Below are 20,455 nucleotides of genomic sequence, written 5' to 3' on the forward strand. Positions count from 1 at the left end.
GAAATCATTCTCTTTAACCCTACTAGCTAATGGACAGCAATCTGTTTCGTCGCATATACATCTGGTTAGTATGGAATTAAATTGGTGGACTTTGGCATTATTCATTTCCAAATGATGAACAACATTGAAATGTTGGACAAAATTAAAACGGTACAAATGTTGTTGTTTTTCTCTAGATAAAAGAAATATACAAACATTATATCTCCAGTCATCGAATTCGTTTACTTATTATTTATATAATTATATACATGAGGAAATACAAACAAACAATATTAAAACGGATGAAGATGTACCGTTCCCTATACTAAGGGGTCGGTGTGCTGTATACATATTTCGTGATTACTATTTCAGCTTAAATTTCTGCACTTCCTTTCCTATAAGTAGGAATTCGTCACCACTGGAACTGAAGCTGATAGCAAAGGGATGGTTTGTGATTCTGTTGGAGAACACTTGTAGAAGAGCCCCACTTGAAGACACATGATGAATGTTTTGCGACAGCTGACAACAATATACAGATTATCTTCCCTGTCAACAGCTAATCCACGTGCACCATCCAGCTCCTTGTGGTCATATTTGAATATCAGAATACCTTCTAAACTGTATGCGAACACTGCAGCTGGATTTTAATAACATGATACGTAAATACATGTCCTCCTATTATTCGCTGCCAACGTAGATATCCATGATGAAGGACAAACTTTAAGAGAGAATGTTTCAGATCCATCCATGGATATAATGCACCAATATAGAGAACCATCCCCAAAGCAACAAACAACCAACTGATCTTTAGACAGGACGGTTATTCCAGTACAGCTCCGACTCGTGTTGATTATCCTCCCTGGATGTATGGATCTATTCACTGTCAGAAGCTGTATCTTATTCACATAAGGAAGTGTCATTGCTACCCGAGATCCCTCCACCACACACACGTCATATGGAGCTGAAGTCAGTTTACAGTCAGCAAGATGGTGATATGATGAGTCATACAGTCTACACGTAGAATTATTACAATCCACAACCATGATTTTGTTATCTGGTAGGCAGGTTATGCCAGTGTACCAAGCAGTCTTGCGATCGGGATAGTCAGCATTAAACTGTTTAATTATTTCTGGCTTGCAATCCTTCCGTGATTTCGAATTAAAATATTTTCGTGGTGGATCAAACCCTTCTACAGTGTTCTTCTTCGCTTTAGATGCATCACGTGCGTCTGCGGTAGTGTTAACTGTTTTCACGATAGTGAGAGGCAAAAAAGAAGGAAGAAGACTGTGGTTTTTTTTCAACAATGTCAATTTGAGCGATAGTGATGTCACTACTTTTAACCAGTGACAGGAGATGATCATCAAGACATAGTTTGGCCTCAACGTGTCTAATTTCTTGAAATTTCTCATTTACAGCACACTCATAATGGGCAAGTTGTTCCTCGGTTTTATATAGGGTGGTCAAGGCATGAAGAGCATTGCCATGTGCCAAAACTGTTTCCAAAAGATGAATTGAACTTGTAATTGCCGAAGTAATGGACTCACATTGTTGATTTTATTCATGTCGAACCAGAGACTCCTCTTTCAAGAGGGTGTTTTTCTCCATCGTGATCTTGGATTTAACACTGTCGAGTAAAGTGTTCAGTTTCTTCCTGATCAGCTCGATTTCGTCAGGGATATTCTTTACTTGAGCTTCAATCCGTTTTAATGATGCTTCATTTTCATTCCTAAATGTATCCAAGTGGGATCTAAGTTGTTTTAATCGTTCCACAACTCTGTTTGATTCTTTTTCCTTCAGTAGTCCTTCCAAATGGTCCTTTAGTTGAAGAAACCCTATGCAGCCTCTATGGTTCTTGTAAAAACATTCTGAGCAGCACATGCTGCTGTGAGATTTACAGTAAAATTCAAATTCTTTACCAACATGTTCGGAACAGGTGACGTTAACTGACAGGCTAACGGCTAGTTCGAGATCTGTGATTAGGTCTTGTATATTTACGACAGCATGATCTCTCGTTGCTTTAGTTTTTCTATGAACACTATCACATGTCGGACAAAGCGCTTCTTTACATACTGTACAGAAACTTGTAGCTCTAACCGAGATTCCTTCATATAGACATGAATGACAGCTCTTTTCTACTTTCCTTTTCTCCGGCGGTAACACGGACAACAGTACAGTATTGTAAGGATAATGTTCCGCCCATTTATCCACAGGAATATCAGGAAGTGGAGGAAATGTTTCCTTTCTACACTCCGGGCAATTGAATGTGGCACCTTTTTCCCCCTTTGGTACATTCTTCACAATGTATTTGTTTAGACAATGTTGGCAGTAGGTGTGGAGGCAGGGTAAATTCTTTGGTGCTGTATATACATCGAGACATATCGGACAACGTAACCCTTGAGCGTCAGAGTCGACGGATTTTACACTGCTAGCCATGCAAGCAGACTGTAGAAAACTGCTTTCTTACCTTATCTTCATTATAAATGATTACGTAGTCACCATTATCAATATTTATCTTGTTTGTTAACATACCTTGCGTTCTATTTCCTGGTTAAGGTCACAGGTAACATGTACACAGTGGTAAATGTATTCTTTTCTACAATTTAAATGTCACAAAAAATATAGGTGTAAGTGTTGTGTAAAATTTGTTTAACAGTAACGGTATATCATTTTGCAATTTTAAGAAAAAGATACAATATGGATAGGTTGTGACTATGTAAGAAATTTCTGGCCTATATAATATCCAATCAGCATCAGCATGAAAACGAGCTGGCCCAGCTGAAAATCAACCAGCCATCCTACTCAAATAAAAATAATCGCGTTATTATGTTATATGTCAGTATTCTAAAACCATAATAGAACATTGTACGCTTTATTGCTGCTTAAAGTATTTTAAAATATTCACGAAAATACATTCAAGACACCTGATTCCTAATATATTTTTCTGATTCGAGATTCTAGTTGCCGAGGCGGCCTCACTTTGACATGTATTCACAAAAGAGTAGTACTTTTATACGTTAATTTCACGGTTGTACTTCTTTTCTTTTATTCGTCCTTCAATGTGGAAATCTCAGTTGGCAGTGAATAATAGGAGGACATTTATTTACTTCTCATGTTCGGAACATGTGACAGTCACTGACAGGTTAACGGCTAGTTCGGGATCTGTGATTTGGTCTTGTATATTTACGACTGCGTGATCTCTCGTTGCTTTAATTTTTCTATGCACACTATCATATCTCAGACAAAGCTTTTCTGTACATATTGTACATTAACTTGTAGTTCTAACTCAGTTTCCCCAGATCATTCTTTATCTAGCTTTTTGGCATACTTTAGATTGTGCTTCCTGCTTAAGGTCATATGTATCGTTTATACAGTAAAGTATTCAATGTTTTCTGTTTTACAATTTGAATATCAAGAAAAATGTAGGTGTAGGTATTGTGTACAATTTGCCTAAAAGTACCGGTATATCGTATTGCAATTTTAACACAAAGAAACAATATATATGTATTGTAATTAAGTACAAAGCTCCTGGCCTAAATAATATCTGCTAAACTGATATTCGTGTTGGCATCGATACAATTCGATCCGATACAAATTGTTTAGAGACGAATTCCCCTCCATAAAGCATAATTATTGTGTGTGTGTGTGTGTGTGTGTGTGTGCGTGTGTAGCAGTTTGGTATTACGAAGGCTTGTATGATTTGAAACAACGGTGGCGCTTCCTGCCAAAGACGTATATTTCGACTGTCAACCTAATATATTTTTCCATCGACCAGCAGAACCAACCAACATTTAAACGAACTGACCAAGCAGAAAAATCAACCTACCCTCCCAACCAAATCAAAATAATCCCGTTAATGTGTTAATTATCAGTAGTCTGAAAACATATTAGAACATTGTAATAAATGTGCCTTTAAAAAATTATTATTGCTAAATGTATTTCAAAATATTAATAAAAATGCACACAAAACACATGATTCCTAATATATTTTTCTGATTCAAAATTCTAAGTGCCGACACGGCCTTACTTTGCCATGGATTCATAGAAGAGTAGTACTTCTGTACGTTAATTTTACGGCTGTCCATCTTTTCATGGCAGACAGTATGTCCTTCGTATCGTTTTTGCATATTGTAAGAAATGAAGATTTTTTTTTCAGGTAAATGCATTCTCCTTTGCACGTCATAACTACGCCACAGAAAATCAACCGTTCCTCCCAATCAAATACAGATAATATCGTTAATTTATTCAATATCAGTATTCTGAAAACATGTTAGAATATTGTAATATATGTGCCTATAAAAACAGCTTTATTATTGCTAAACGTATTTTAAATATTCATAAAAATACACAAAATACATTATTCATTTTCATGTCAGAAATACACTACTGTGTACCAATCAGCTAAACTCTGCCTCAAATTTCGACAAAAATCACGCAATCTGTCTTCTTGCTCATACTTCCTTTGTTGCTTTAATCGTTCTTCTTCCATATTTGTCCTTCTTTAGAGATGGTTTATAATGCATCATAAATATTTCCATGGTTAGTGAATAGTTGGTCGTTAGTGACTGAACGCCACCAACATTTTGCATAAATGCATCACGCATTTGAACTGGTTAAAATCTCGGTAGCAGAAATAGTCTTGTACCCGTGCCCTTTCTACCGTTTACAATACCGTCTATTCTTCAATGTAAAAGACCATACAACCAGGTTATATAAGATTATATTATTTGACACAATAGACCATGATATATTAATTCACCGTCTCCTGCATTTATTTGGCATTCATGATATAGCCTTACTGTGGTTCAAGTCCTACTTGGTGAATTGTATCTGCAAATGGAATACACTCCAGCCCAGTTGATCTATCTTGTGGTGTTTCACAGGTGTCCGTTCTTGGACCTGTTCTCTTCATTCTGTACACTCAGTCGCTCTCAAGTGTCATAGAACATCAGCCAGTGTCTCACCAATTGTACGCTGATGACACCCAAATATACAAATCTAGCCACCCAACTGAAGTTGATGCACCATCCAAGGTGTAGAGAGGTGCATTTCTGATGTGAAATCATGGATGACTTGTAACAATCTGCAGACGAATGATGATAAAACTGAAGCTATTCTGATCACAACACAAAGACTTTCTCATTCACATCCTTTACCTCAAACAATGGATATCAGCAACGCCAACATTAAATTCACACAATCAGTACGAAACTTAGGTGTTACCCTGGACAGTACTCTCACATTGCACCAACATGTCATGAGCATATGCAGGGCTGCATATCTTGAGACGCACCAGCTCCGTTCGCAAAAATCTTTCAGCTGATGCCACTAAAGCACTTGTGTGTTCATTAGTACTTTCAAGACTGGACTATTGTGACTCAATTCTGTCTATTTCATCTCAATATCTACTCCAGAAACTTCATAAAGTTCAAAACACAGCTGCTCGGATCATACTTAGAGTACCACGATCAGAGCACACCTCCCCACTGCTTTGTACCCTACACTGGCTATCCATTCGATCCAGAATCAAACACAAAATTTGTTCTCTGTGCTACATTTCAGTGTCGGACTCTAGTACAACATACATATCTGACCTCACCCATGTGTACACACCAGCAAGATACTTACTCTCCTCTTCTGACAATCGTATACTCATTATTCCCACTATGAAAACAAAGTCATATGGACAGCGTTCTTTTGCATACCATGGTCCAGCAACGTGGAATGAATTGCCCACTGAACTTAGACACAAAAACACAGTGATCACATTCAAGATGGCTCTCAAAACTCACTTACTTCGACTGCAAGAACAAACTTAAAGACCTAATAATTTCTCACCTGAGATATTCTCAGCATGTTTCTTTTATTTCTTAATGTTTTTCTAATTTCATGTTGTTTGCTTTTGTAATAATATTATTATGTTTCTTATCTTATAGGTGTTGTCTAATGTTGAAAAGCACTTAGAGCTTCTAAAGATTAGGCGCTATATAAAGTCCTCATTATTATTATTATTATATCTGCATTTATATAGTTGGCAACATATTGGAGTGTACATGACATCTTTATGATTATATAGAATGTATTACATAACCAGTTCGGAAAATTTAACTGGCCCCGGTCACCTGCGTCTGTCAGTATTGTCGCCCCTCCTGAAAACACACTGGTCACGAACCGGCTGTAAAGATGATAAATCGCACCTGTATTTTTAAATCTCCTAATGCAGCAAGATGTTCCATAATAAATGGTTTAGCTTTTTCACTTTAATCTTGTTAATTTACAAATATATTAAGTGAATACATTATCACCCAGCATAGCTCATGTGTCGTTATCACACAGCATAGCCCAACACTGCATACCTCATGTGTCGTTATCCCAAAACATAGCTCATGTGTCGTTATCACACATCATAGCAAATGTTTCGTTATCCCAGAACATAGCTAATATTTCGTTATCACAAAACATAGCTCATGTGTCATTATCACATCATAGCTCATGTGTCGTTGAACTTGAACAATAATTAAATGAAAGACGCATCTCTACGTTTGACAAACGCATATCTAAAAAATAACAAAATTGGTTTCAAACTAACATGATTTCCATTTTTTCCTTGGTTGTGACAAGGTACTAAGGAATAAAATTCTTCTGTGTAAGGGAGTTAATCTTCCATGCTTTAAATGAACTATTACTTCTCAACGGTATGATTTCCCTTAACTGACTTGTCAACATGAAGCGACTATCGTCATTCCAGATCAACACCATCCGTGTTGTTGTTTTCGTTGTTGTTGTTATTGGATTTAACGCCATTTTTCAGCACACGATAGGCTATACATGGCGGCCAGTATTGATGGTGGAGGAAGAACCCGGGAAAACCCCAGAAAGAACCATCGACCCTCGAGAAGCTATTGGCAAGCTATCTCACATACCCACATTAACTGAATCCGAGACTCGAACCCACACAGACAGAGGTCAGATGGCAGTCATCCGTTACGGACAGCGTTTTAGACCACTCGGCCACTCGGGGCCCCTACACCATCCGTGTGAGGCATGCATAGTATATGCTCATGATGAACACTGATATAATTGACAGATAATTCTATATGTAAATTTTATCCCATTCAAGAGTTAGTTGAAAATAATAATAATAAAATAATCATCATCATCATCAGTAAATAAGTTAATATGGTTACTCATTGCTTACTAACAACGATGAATTACATTTGAGAAGTATCATAATGCATTAGTACCAATACACACAGGCATAAGACTATAGGAAATCTGGCTAAATAAATGAATAACTGGTCTTTTCCGATAAAGTCTGCGAGAATCTATTGAGATATAAAAAAAAATATTTGATCAAAGAGATCAAACCGTGAGAACAAAAAAAAACGTAAATATGAGATTTAAAATGGTTAGAGGCAAGTATGGCAACAGTCGAAACTGGTACAGATGCTTCAACGGCTGAATTGTGTTAATATGCAGTAGCTTCTGGTATAGCAGTTTTGCCATTAACAATGACGCGATTCAACACAGCAGTTCTAATAATTGTTTCAAAAGCCTTAAGAGAAAAGATCATTAGCAATAAAGTTTTAATACATTATGGAATATTACATCAGCCTTCGCTAAACTCATGTTCAACAATAAGTTCTTGCTACGCCGAATGGATCGTCAGATAGTGACAATGACGTGATAATCACTCAGGTAATAAGTACTAATGGTCACTGAGAATGATATACTTTCTTTGCCACCTGTGGTAACAAGGTCTCCTAAAGTGGTGATCATACACCTTGTTATTCAGCATAATTCTGACATTTCCTCGTGAGATGGCTTCGTTATCATCCCTTTGGATAAAATGAAATCAAGGATAGATTCTATACTCATTTTTTTCAAACCGGTATTACGAGTATGCAGACGTGATAAAACAAGTTAGGAATCAAACAAGAAAGAAAAAAAAAAGAAAAAAACAAACAAAAAAAAACCCACACAAAACAAAAATATTAAAGAAACTGAAACACAATCTTTCATAAAAGCGAGCTGAAAGAGAAAAATCTATACAAATAAACTGCTTAAATCAAGAAAGCTATATTCTCATGTCTTCAAATCCTGAAGGAAACAAAACCTTTTTTAAAAACAACTCATTCGATAACTCTGGCTTAAACAATAAACAGGGACTGAAACCTAAAGCGTAACTGTGTCAACAATTTACATCACTCATATACATTAGTTGATGCAGCAAATAAAAGATTTGAATAAGGGAAGTTGATAATCAAATACTGAATGCATTTAAAGAAAGCAGTTTAAAATACATCAGGAAGTGGAAAGAATAAATGCACAATTAATAAACTGATATTGAACATAATGCCAACGAAACAGCTTGCAAAATCTCAGAGTTAAAGAAGCAGATCGACGAGAACATAAACATTTTCATAAAACCTACTACATGCTCAAATAGAGATTGGTGATGAAGGTGATGCAATCAGTCGTGGACATTACGCTCTTTTCACCGCTCGTTATTATGATGAAATATATCCAAATTCGACAGTGCTTTTTAATTCTGATCACATAACTTAGATTGAATTGGGGTTGCCTCTGTTAATTGTTATTGATTCAATTGTGTTATTTTTATTGTCTAAGGGTGTTCGTATTGCATTATTTCTTCCCAATAGCCTTGCTGAATTCTCTGTTGAAATTATGTCTTTCCACTCCCACCTGGCTTTAGTATCGAGTGAGGTCATCCTCTAGATAACGCCAACCAAATCCAATTAACCACCCCTCTTACTAAGAGGGTGACATTACAATATGTAACAATATGTTCCTATTGTTTGATCTTTATGTAGCCAGGGAGACGCGAACATACTAACAGGACTCGAACAACAACAACACAAAAAAAACTTTAGAATTCAACGAAAGCAGAACTTAGACACCTGTTTGAATGAAGGATTGCGATCTCAAGTCTTTACTGACTCAAGGCATAAACAAGCTGGTTGGTGTTTTTATTCTCTGCATGTGTCAGCTCTTGGTTATGATGGTACAACTGATGTAAACAATGAGCCAAAAGCTGGAATACAAGACAACATAAAATAAATGACGGTTACCATACATCTAATGACCAAGAAAAATTCACTTTCATTGTATTCGTGACGATGAAATATTCAGAATCACGGTAAATAACGTAAAAAGGTTTTAAATGATAATGGCAGTTTCTAAAGACAACTGATCTCTCTCTTGGAGTTACGTCTATTGACCTGTCTAAACTGTAACATAGCCTTGTGTGGTCGTGAACAAATTTCTAGTGTATTTGGTATTGCTTTGTCTGTTTCATGCCATCAATCTGGAGAGACCTTTCATTCCAACCTAATGGTACTGTCCACGTTTTTAGTTATTAGAATCACTACAGTCGAATATATTCGGCGTGTCAACTTGTCTTACTGTCTCAGTCTCAGTTGCACTGTTCAGTTTGATGTAATTTCTTTCATAGCCTATATTAGCTAAGGAATAATTTCCTGTTGCTGTCCTTCGACTGGAATAACCCTCTCTAATTGTCATTTCCAATATTGGCCGATATATCAAATTCATTTTCAAATTTTATTATGTCTTTAATTTTCATCTAACGTCTGTCAAACCAAAGACTATAGATCTATACAAAATTGTATTTTGACAGTCAATCTTCATTATCACGATATTTTAAATGAATAATCCAGAGGATTATTAAATAAGCTTTCGTTACTATTTTTGAAAAGTTTAAACTTAGATTTCTTTGCATTCAGCAGTTGTGATTAATATTTGTGGTGCTGAGTTCCAGTCTTTGGATGTTTGTGGTGGAAAGCTGAATTTTTAACTCTCAGTTCGTGCGTGCGGTATCATATAAGTTTGTTCATTTAGATTTATTATTCTTTTTGGTCTAATTAAATTCTAGTATGTTGTTTTTGCTTTTTATTTGAGGTCATTGTACAAATTATGAATCTATATATCAGTTTATGTTCTCTTTTAATGATTTCCATACCAACTTAGTTATTATTAAGTTCGTACTTCCGGGGTATAGCCATAATAGGATAATACAAACCTGGCTGTTCGTTTTTGGACTTTCTTTTTTTCTTCTTCAAATTCGCGCAATTTTTAAAATATTTCTAACTAGAGCAAGGTGGTAAGTTGAGAATTAATAGGCCTAAAGTACGATTTTCTTTGGTGCATACATTTTCAATCTGAAAGTTCCATTTCGGAACACAAGGTTTTTTCGACCCCTAAATATTGCATTTTTATTTATTTCTAAAGATGAAGCTTCCGCTGTATACAACATATTGGTTTTATGACATTTCGTTCACATTCTTTGCATTATGTTGCAACTTGCACGTTTCAGGCTGTATCACAAGCATAATCTGGTGCCTACTGTCCTAGTTTAGTGTCAAATAAATGTAAATCATTATCATTAACAAGCAACGAAATAAGAAGAAGAAGGAAGAAAAAAAAAGAATAATAACCTCTGGTTTAAGTACTGTGCCCTAATGTACTGAAGGGCTACTGTGGACCAGCCATATGTGGAACCGTTTGTCTAAATGTTTACCCTGGTCGTCAGTAACTTAACAAGGTTTCGCAGCTGTGTAATTTCCAGAAGGCATGGTGTTGTTTAGATATGTTAGAAAATTTATTTCGGTGCTCTATGATGTTAGAATATAAAATATACTGAAAACTTTGCAAATAACCCTGGTGGGTAAAATTGAGCGTTCATACCTGACCATTGCAAGATCAAGTTTTCAACGTGTTCATATATTAGCTACAGTCCAAAGATTGTGTATCTTAGTGTATAAGCACTGGTGCAAATTTTGAAGATTGTTCCTTACGTAATGTATATACTGTAATGTATACACTTGCTTATAAGTCGACTCAAACTGCAAACAACAGAAGTCTTGATATACCGTAGCATATTGCGCTTGCAGAATTGGGTCTTTGTTCTTTGTTCTAACGATTACTTCTAACAAACAGCACAGATCCAGATCCACCTTGTCATTGTGCGACGGCAGATCTGGGTCTGTACAGTTTGCGGTTGGATTCCTCTTATAAGCGAGTACATACATATGTATAAGCTTTTGATGTGTTTAAACAGTGTACCAATTTTTTAACTTCCAAACATATTACCCATATATTCACTCTTTTGTTCTTTAGGAAATATATATGGTAAATCCATGCCACTCAAGTGGTACAAAACCCCAAACAATCCCCCGACCCCACTCCAAAACCCTACCACACTTTAAAAAAACAACAGTAATGGGTATTTAGTGTTACTGCTTTCTCTGCATCTGTGTTGTTTTTGTGTGTTTCTTTTTTTTTATTTAGGATCTGTATTAACTGGGGAAATGCCCTGGAATTATTATTTTTTTCTGTTTGATGTTGATATTTGTTTTTCATAGGAGAATTTTAAACATTTTCTTTAATCTTCGTTCCATACTGTTTCTGCTATGTTGTTAACTTTCCATTCTGGTACGCGTTGATTTAGCACAGGCTTGTTTCTTTGTGCTAAGGGCTATTGTTCTGATATTGTTTGTAATCCAGTTCATCGAACTACTAATTGACTCAATTCTGAAAGAACTGTTGTAGTTTAAAAGATTTTATGAACTTCCGGTTATTTTCCAGTCTACATCAATATTCCTCTTATGTTCTAGATCGTTAAAATAACTGAACTGTTACAAAGGCTTAACTTTCAACTGCACTGCATCAGCATTTCCTTTGGCAAACAGATTTCTGGGTGATACAGACTTAATATCATTGAACTTATCGCAAGATTTACTCAGCTACAATTTTGTCCTGATTTGTTATAAGCAATATGTGATATAACCTATGACAGTGTGATATGTATCCATAATGTATTAGTATATATCGTCCGTGTCGCGAAGAAACGTATACAACAAACTCTGTACAAAATAACCCATAATATGGAACTCTGTATTGCATAGGCTATTTATCCTGGATATAAATTATAAGGCAGGTTTCTTTATAAGCACTCGAACTGTTCAGACTCGAAGTCTAATGATCTCCTTAGTCAATCAATTTATTAACGAAGTACAGAGAAGGCGACTAATTACAATTGTTCATAAATCGGAAATATTCTGCATGAAACAATGGTGACTTACTCATCGTTATGGTAGATTTCTGATACAGTACGAAAAAATGAAGAATTCATTGTACGGTGTATGAGGATTTTAACAGACAATTATGCCAAGTGACAGCAGGAAAAGCTGTGGACGTTCGAATATGAAAGAAGGCTGGTTTCACAAAACATGCTGAAATGATTAATTTCGATGTCAACCAAAATAACAATGTCTACTGAATTTATACCCATTAACGTTCCCATTTTATTAAATAGATATGGAAAATAAAATCAGATATAAAATACAGAATATAAAATATTGAACACAAAGGAAGAGAAGAAATGTAGAGTTGAAAATACCATTTTAACACTGTAGACGAATATCATCGTTACATTATCATAGTTTCACTTATGTCGCGTACGGGACCTTTTTTACTAGTTTTCACTTCCCATATATATTGTAATGATATTCATTGTATCTATCAGTGCCTGTAAACCTAAAATAAAGAATTGTCGGTACTTATCAGGAAATAGTATTTAATATTATCGTGTAATTGTCAAGGGTGACTGCGACGACGTACCAGATTGACAAACCTAGCTAGATATCATGTTTGTTTTCCTGACATGACTGGTGGCAGAGAACACAAGTCTAAGACATGATTTGCTATGGAGTATCAGTATGGTTATTCAAGTAGATTATTGGACGGTTCACTACTAATTAATAAATGTATTTCGACCTTTGTATACAAATGATAAGTATTATTCTCCTCTTCTTTTTAGCTAGACATAAATTGTTTAGAACAAACACATCTTTTTTATTATTATTAATCCTTTAGAACAGAATCCAGTGGCTATTGACCTCAGATATGCATTATGTGTGTGTAAAGCAGAATAACATCACAGCAAATGTTACAAACGTAACTTTTCCATGCAATAGTCTGCCCATGTTTTGATAGCGGCTTTGCTAATCGGTTGTCAAAAAAAAAATATCAATGCATGGAGTATGATGAATTCAAATCATGGAAGGCAGGGAGGTTGATAATGACCACAGTGATTAATGTTTCAGATGTAGTAATGGTTTTAATAAATATTCATTTTTAGCATTATATACACCAAATCAGTTGTTGAGATAGACTGTCAAACGTTTTTCTACAGTTTTCGTTTTCACTAAAATAATTGTGTCCTGAATAGTGCAGAAAATTTTGGAAAACTGATGTGGTCTGATTATTCAATGACTGACATCATAATACTGTAAAATTTAATATTTATTGTAGAAATTAATAAATTCATGACACATATGATCGTGACATGCCTTTGAATTTTATGACTAAATTAAAAACAGGTAAAGATATATAATTCATGTAGTTTTTAATTTATGACCCTGCTTTTTGAACAGGAAGGGATCATTGAGACCAACTTATTGAGTGTTCATTGGGTAAAAAACATGGAGCTAAATCTATCTTTTGAAATGCAATTATCAAAAAGCAAATAACAGAGAAATTTATTGTCTTCATTGAGAACCAGCTTCTTAGGTTAAGTGAGACATTACTGTAGTTTTATATCCGTTTCTGTTGGTAATACGTTAAATGTTTTGTGGTCAGGAATTCCATTCGTTTATTGATTTATCATGAAACATTGAAGAAGAGAAACTGTTTACTCTTGGTACTTAAGAAGTGCTTGGTCTTGTATTATAATATAGTTTGATATTGTAAGGAAATTGCTAGATAAACATGCTTGACCATTATTGTTCACAATGTCATATACATGTATAGAGTTTAGTAGGGCCCCGATTGGTCTAAAGCGCTCTCTGTTACGGATCGCTGCCATCTCACCTCTGTCTGTGTGGGTTTGAGTCTCCGATTCGGCTGATGTGGGTATCTGAGAAAGCTTGTCAGTAGCTTCTCGTGGGTCGGTGGTTCTTTCTGGGGTTTTCCCGGGTTCTTCCTCCACCATTAATACTGGCCGCCATGTATAGCCTATCGTGTGCTGAAAAATGGCGTTAAACCCTACAACCACAACAACATAGTTTAATCTGGCTTGTTTAATTCCATTTTCCACATTTATAATCCTCATACTTACATTGAATTCTGAAATCTTTGATCTTTTTAACTTTGCCTTTTGAACCTAAAAGAAGAAGATGCAATGGTTAATTATTAACTAGCCACTGGTCACACGAGCCAAGTTCTTGTCAGTTTTGAATATAATGATTATTACCCTGATGTCAGAGGGCAATATCATATGGGGTGTTTCCTAGACAGGCTGGCAGAAAGTCATGGAGGCTTACTCCATGTTTGGTGGCTAACTGCAATGTTGTTTAAAGGATTATAGGTCTCCTTTTATGACAATAATTCAGTCGGACTCTGATAAAATCCTTGATGTTGATTATGGAGATGTCAATGTTTCATAATAATATTCAAGGTTTTCTACCAATGCTTAAATTGATATGCATCCATCGTAAATTATTATCATGTGTGTCAAAACGTTTTTAATGGGAGATATAATGCCAAAACTTATGACATCAGTGACTGTTTGGAACATATGAATTCCTTCTTAAACATTTAAATTTATGCCACGTAAAGATTTTCAGTGATGCAGTGAAAATAATTTCTCCATGCGTTTCAGTTTTCTCAACAAACAAGCATCACTAAATTAAAACTATTTATACCGCTGGGAAAATACTGATCGACAGATGTAGAAATAATAATCTTAATATATCATGTGCAAGATCTGGTAATGATACAAGTTTTGGTTCTTCAACTTTCCAAAATACATCTGTTATAGACTTTTTTTCTAGCATCACTCTGCATACTTGAATACGATCAATATTTTTTATAGTTGGTCACTCCTTGTTAATCTCTTGTTTAAGTTTTTATCACACAATCAGATTTTGCTTGGTGACAATGAAACATTATCAGAAAAACAACGATGTCAAAAAAATAGGAAGGATGGTTTTATATAAAAATATTGATACTAACAAATTAGAAGAGATAGTAAAGAATACATCGGATAAATATAGTAGTTTCTATTCTATATATCAGAAGGTACTAGGAGTCTATAATCACCAGTCTCATTATTTAATGATACTGATTTTAAATTTGCTTAAATAACAGCAATTTGTAATAAAAGCAACATGTGACCATATAACTATAAATGCCAAAAGGCTCACAGAATAGATCACCATGTACAACATCTAACTAACAGTAATCCAACACAGACAAATAGAAGAGATCTGCCTAACACAGACAAAAAAGGACAAATCTTATCAATCGTGATTTGTGTTTCCAAGGATTAAGCAGTCCCTTGTAATCGTGTAGCTGGCATACAGTTCGTTTTGGTAATTATATTATTTTACATAACATGAGTTTGACTCATTCCTTCGCTACCATAGTGGTTCTGCCAACCATTGATTTGCACATGCTTAATTGTGATGTAATACTTGGATTCTTTAACAATCATTATTGAAATTATAATCTCAGTGTGAAAATATTTATTGTACTTTTATTCGTGATGCAGAAGTATGAATTGATGCTCATAACCATATCATTGATGTAACAATGGATGGAAGAAAAATGTCCCTAGGATATTACCCTGAGGCATCCACTGCATCCCACAATGGAAGGAAAATGTCCCTAGGATATTACCCTGAGGCATCCACTGCATCCCACAAGGGAAGAAAAATGTCTCTAGGATATTACCCTGAGGCATCCACTGCATCCCACAAGGGAAGAAAAATGTCTCTAGGATATTACCCTGAGGCATCCACTGCATCCCAAAATGGAAGAAAAATGTCCCTAGGATATTACACTGAGGCATCCACTGCATCCCACAATGGAAGACAAATGTCCCTAGGATAATACCCTGAGGCATCCGCTGCATCCCACAATGGAAGAAAATGTCCCTAGGATATTACCCTGAGGCAGCTGCTGCATCACACAATGGAAGAAAATGTCCCTAGGATATTACCCTGAAGCATCCGGTGAATCATATAGTGGAATAAAAATGTCCATAGGATATTACCCTGAGTCATCTGGTGCATCCCACAAGTACAGATAGTATTCCAACTATTTTAACAATTTGCAGTGTTTGTTACTGTGTATCTAAGTATGAATAAAACCAATCATTTGAATTTACTCACACAGATAATTTCTTGCACAAGATGGAATGATTATAAGTGTCAATTGCCTTTTTGTATGTTAAATATGAGCAAATTCATTGTATTTTTTAAAACAAAAACAACTTTGTAAGTCTTTTCTGATGTAGCAGTTTGAATTTGATTTTAACAGCTGCTGTACTGTCGACAACATCAGTTATGAGATGGATTGCTGCTAAAGAAGGACGGTTCAAAATAATTGAGTGTGTGTTTTGGATTTTTAACGTAAATTTGTTAGGTTTTCAGTCATGTTGCTACAATGTTTGCAGTGTGGCAGTTTATATTGACATTTAGCACTGGGGAGTCATGTTGCAGACATGTAGCGTAATGTTCCACCCAATCAAGTTATTCTGAGACCAAGCCAGGCAGCTGCTAGGACCATTTTTATTAGTCTTTGGTATGACTCTGCTGCGTTTCAAACCCACAGTATATTAATAAGAGTCATTAAACTTTTTCCAGAATAATTGAAACTGTTGTACACTACTTTAGAACCTAACTTTTAGTATTTGGACCATCCATGCATGACATGAAGCTGTCTGGTTTAGAACATTATTAATTACAGGCAACAGCTTGTTCTAAGGTATTTCTTGGATTTGCATCTTTGCACACAGTATCACTGTACTATCAGTTTAGAGTAATTGGATTGCAACAGCCAGAAGGACCATTAAGGCACAAGTGGCTTTAAGTGGTGGCAGAAGAAAATGAAGGTTGATGCCCCTTATCAGTCATTCTAATATCAGGCAATATGTAGAGATGCTTTAGATAATTCCAAATAGGAAAGTTGAATGGCTGACCCAGATGTGAAGCAGGTGTTGACAGTTAACACTTCTTTTAGTCAATTCCAGGTAGATAATTTGCCATAACTTCAACGTTCACTTTATGTCTTCTTCTACCATTAATTCCTGACTCCATAAGGTCACCTAACTTGTAGGCTTGGTGTTCTGAAGTCTTAAATGGCCTCAAAAGTTTCTGAAGTAAACTTTTCTTACTGATCTTTTGCCATAATAATAAAAGGGTGCATGTGTGTGTGTGATTTGGATTATTAACATAGCTTTGACAATTTTTCAGTCATATCGCTACGATGTCTGCAGTGTGGCAGTTTATAGTGATATCCAGCATCTGGGCATCATGCCGTAGATATGTAGCGCACTATCTCACTGTTTCACGTTATCCTGACACCAGGCCAAACAGTCCTAAGACTAAGCTGTTCATGCTGAGCGCCTAGTGAGTCGGCTGTTTGTACCATTTTTATAAGTCTTAGGTATGACTTGGAGGGGGGGTGTCGAACTCGTGACTTCCTGCATCCGAGACAGGTGCTCTAACCACTAGGACACCGGAGTGGTCCATAATAATAAGGAAATTTTTAAAAAAGTAATAATCGTAAACATGAAATTAAGTGCTATCAACTAGAATGTACAAGTACTGAATTATTCAGATATTCAAGGTATTGTACTAAGTGAAACAAGTTAAATGGAAATTCCATTTTAATGGATGAATGAAAATTTAGTAAGGATAGATTAGGGGTTGTTTTAAAAACAACTACTGTCTTTTTGTTTTCTATATGCCACTCAGTGTATTTACCAAGGGTTTTGGAACTTGGACCTTGTAGACTACAAAACAATTCTTTTTCTGTTTTGAGTTGATTTGAATTTACATAATAGGAAACATTACCTCAATGGAACTATTCTGCATTTCGGTCCCTTTTGGGAGTTGGGGTTATTTTCTGTTGCATATGTTGAGGTTTTACTATTCCGTTCTTTCTTCATTTAGTCGTTACTACAATGCATTTGTGTGTTAATATTATGAACAGCAGCTGTGATCATACACTCATCACTAGGCATGAATATAATACTGCATGCATGACAAATGTGGAAAATATTTGCCTCATTTGGGAAGGGGAGCAAATGCTTCTGCAAATGCTTCTGTTATGTCAAACATTGCATTGTGTTTCATTAAGCAATGCAGGACTCATGGTGCTAATTCACGTACCATAGTAAACCTAGCCAAACACCATGATATTAAAAATTCAATAACTTTGAATTTCTGAGTGCTCATGATCAAACCTTTAGTTTGACTGGTCTCTGGTTATATATTTGTAGAGCCGTTTGAACTGGAATGGTAAGTGAACAAAAGAATAATGTGTGTGTGTGTGTGTGATTTGGACTTTTAACGTAGATTTAACAATTTTTCAATCATATTGCTATGATATCTGCAGAGTGGCAGATTATAGTGATGTGTCTATCAGTGGGGCATCATGCTGCGGACATACAGCATCATATCCCACCCAGTTACATTATCCTGAGCGGCAAGCGAGGCAGATGTTTGTACTATTTTTTAAGTCTTTGGTATACCTTGGCCGGGTTTCGAACCCGCGACCTCCTGTATCCGAGGCGAACGCTCTAACCACTTAGGCCACCGGAGCGGTCCATCATCAATGATCAGTGTGCATCAATATATACAGATCTCTAAAAAAAACATATGCTTTCGTTGTTTCGATATTCCGACTTGGTAGTAGGGGAATTAATTTATTCCGTGTTAAATTCAAACTACTTCTCAACGTTGTGATCTCACTTTAATAAATGGCCTATATGAAGCGATTCCGGTCATTGCTCCTTAACACCATCCGTGTGAGGTATTTCTGTTCATATGTTTCTCGAACATATAGTGAACGCTGTTTTGTTTTAAAGATAAAAAAATTGATTTGATGAAAGAGACTGAAAAACAACGAACGCAGGATAAATATATGAAACTGGATATAAAGTTTTAAAGTGGTTAAATGCAATATGGTTATAGTCTCGGCTGGTGTAGATTTCGTCTCTTGTTTATACGCAAAAACTACTGGTTTAGGTTTTATTGTTTATAGTAACAATTAGATGATTTAGCACAGCAGTTATTATAATTGTTTACAAAGCTCTAAATGAAAAGATCATTAGCAATAATTATGTTAATTGATAGCCACGAATGTATTGACAAGCTGAAATGATCGTCACAAAGTGACGATCACGTGACAAGCATAACAATCAAGGAAAATTATGTAATTTCATCGTCTCCTGCATGCCTGTGTGCATGTGTACGTACGTACGTACGCACGCACGCACCTACCTACCTACGCACGTTATATGTATGTATGTATGTATGTATGTATGTATGTATGTATGTATGTATGTAATCTCGGCTTATTTATGGATGTATAAATGTTTCTCTTGATGTATGTATATGTCTGCGTCAGCAGAATGGATGGATATATACAAGGAGATTTATATTATTTGCGACACCACATTGCGAAATTGATTATACCAAAAAAAAAGTAAAGTAAGAAACAATGGATAAATGGATAGGTGAATTGCTCAATTGGAAGATCAGCTAAATTGTTGGTTAGATATACAAATAAAGGTTATATCTATCTATATATCATCTACCTATCTGTTTATTATATATATATATATATATATATATATATATATATATATATATATATATATATATATATATATATATATAGTTTATCTACCATTGAAATAATAATAATACATTTGAGACAATAAAACAAGATTTATATATCTAATTTGCCACATCTGATACTTAATTGACTATGCTAACTTTCGTTGTACACATTAATGGATAATCAGAACATCATAATTATAATTAAACTGGATAGCTCTCAGATACTACAACATATAACATTTAGACAACGCTCACGTGACATAATAAGTAAGATCGTAGACAACCCTCAGATAGTATATTAAATAAGATCTTAGACAAATCCCAAATTACAGAAAAAAAGAACACAGACAACACTCAAATTTCATAATAAATAAGACCAAAGTCAACTCAGATGACATAGCAAATAAGGTATTAGACACTTCAAATGACATAGCAAATAAGGTCTTAGACAATTCAGATGACATAGCAAATAAGGTATTAGACAATTCAGATGACATAGCAAATAAGGTATTAGACAATTCAGATGACATAGCAAATAAGGTCTTAGACAATTCAGATGACATAGCAAATAAGGTATTAGACAATTCAGATGACATAGCAAATAAAGTATTAAACAATTCAGATGACATAGCAAATAAGGTATTAGACAATTCAGATGACATAGCAAATAAGGTATTAGACAATTCAGATGACGTAGCAAATAAGGTCTTAGACAACTCTCAAATTACATAATAAATAAGACCTTATAAAAGTCTCATATAACATAATATTTAGATCTTACACAACTGGCACATGACATAGTAAAA

The 20,455-nt window shown here is 35.2% G+C and overlaps 1 protein-coding gene across 1 annotated transcript; it reads right to left on the minus strand.

Annotated features, from left to right (window-relative positions):
- Window positions 1-374: 374 nt before the first annotated feature.
- On the minus strand, window positions 375-2,412 carry LOC149790344 (uncharacterized). The gene is made up of 3 exons (XM_089973205.1): window positions 1,549-2,412; window positions 812-1,373; window positions 375-616 (listed from the first exon to the last, which is right to left on the minus strand). Exons 1-3 carry the CDS (start codon window positions 2,410-2,412, stop codon window positions 375-377), a joined length of 1,668 nt encoding a protein of 555 aa, XP_089829331.1.
- Window positions 2,413-20,455: the final 18,043 nt, after the last annotated feature.

Source organism: Sinohyriopsis cumingii, chromosome 10 (assembly GCF_028554795.1).
Source record: "Sinohyriopsis cumingii isolate HCF-2022 chromosome 10, ASM2855479v2, whole genome shotgun sequence".
In the NCBI taxonomy this organism is placed as follows: Eukaryota; Metazoa; Mollusca; class Bivalvia; order Unionida; family Unionidae; genus Sinohyriopsis; species Sinohyriopsis cumingii.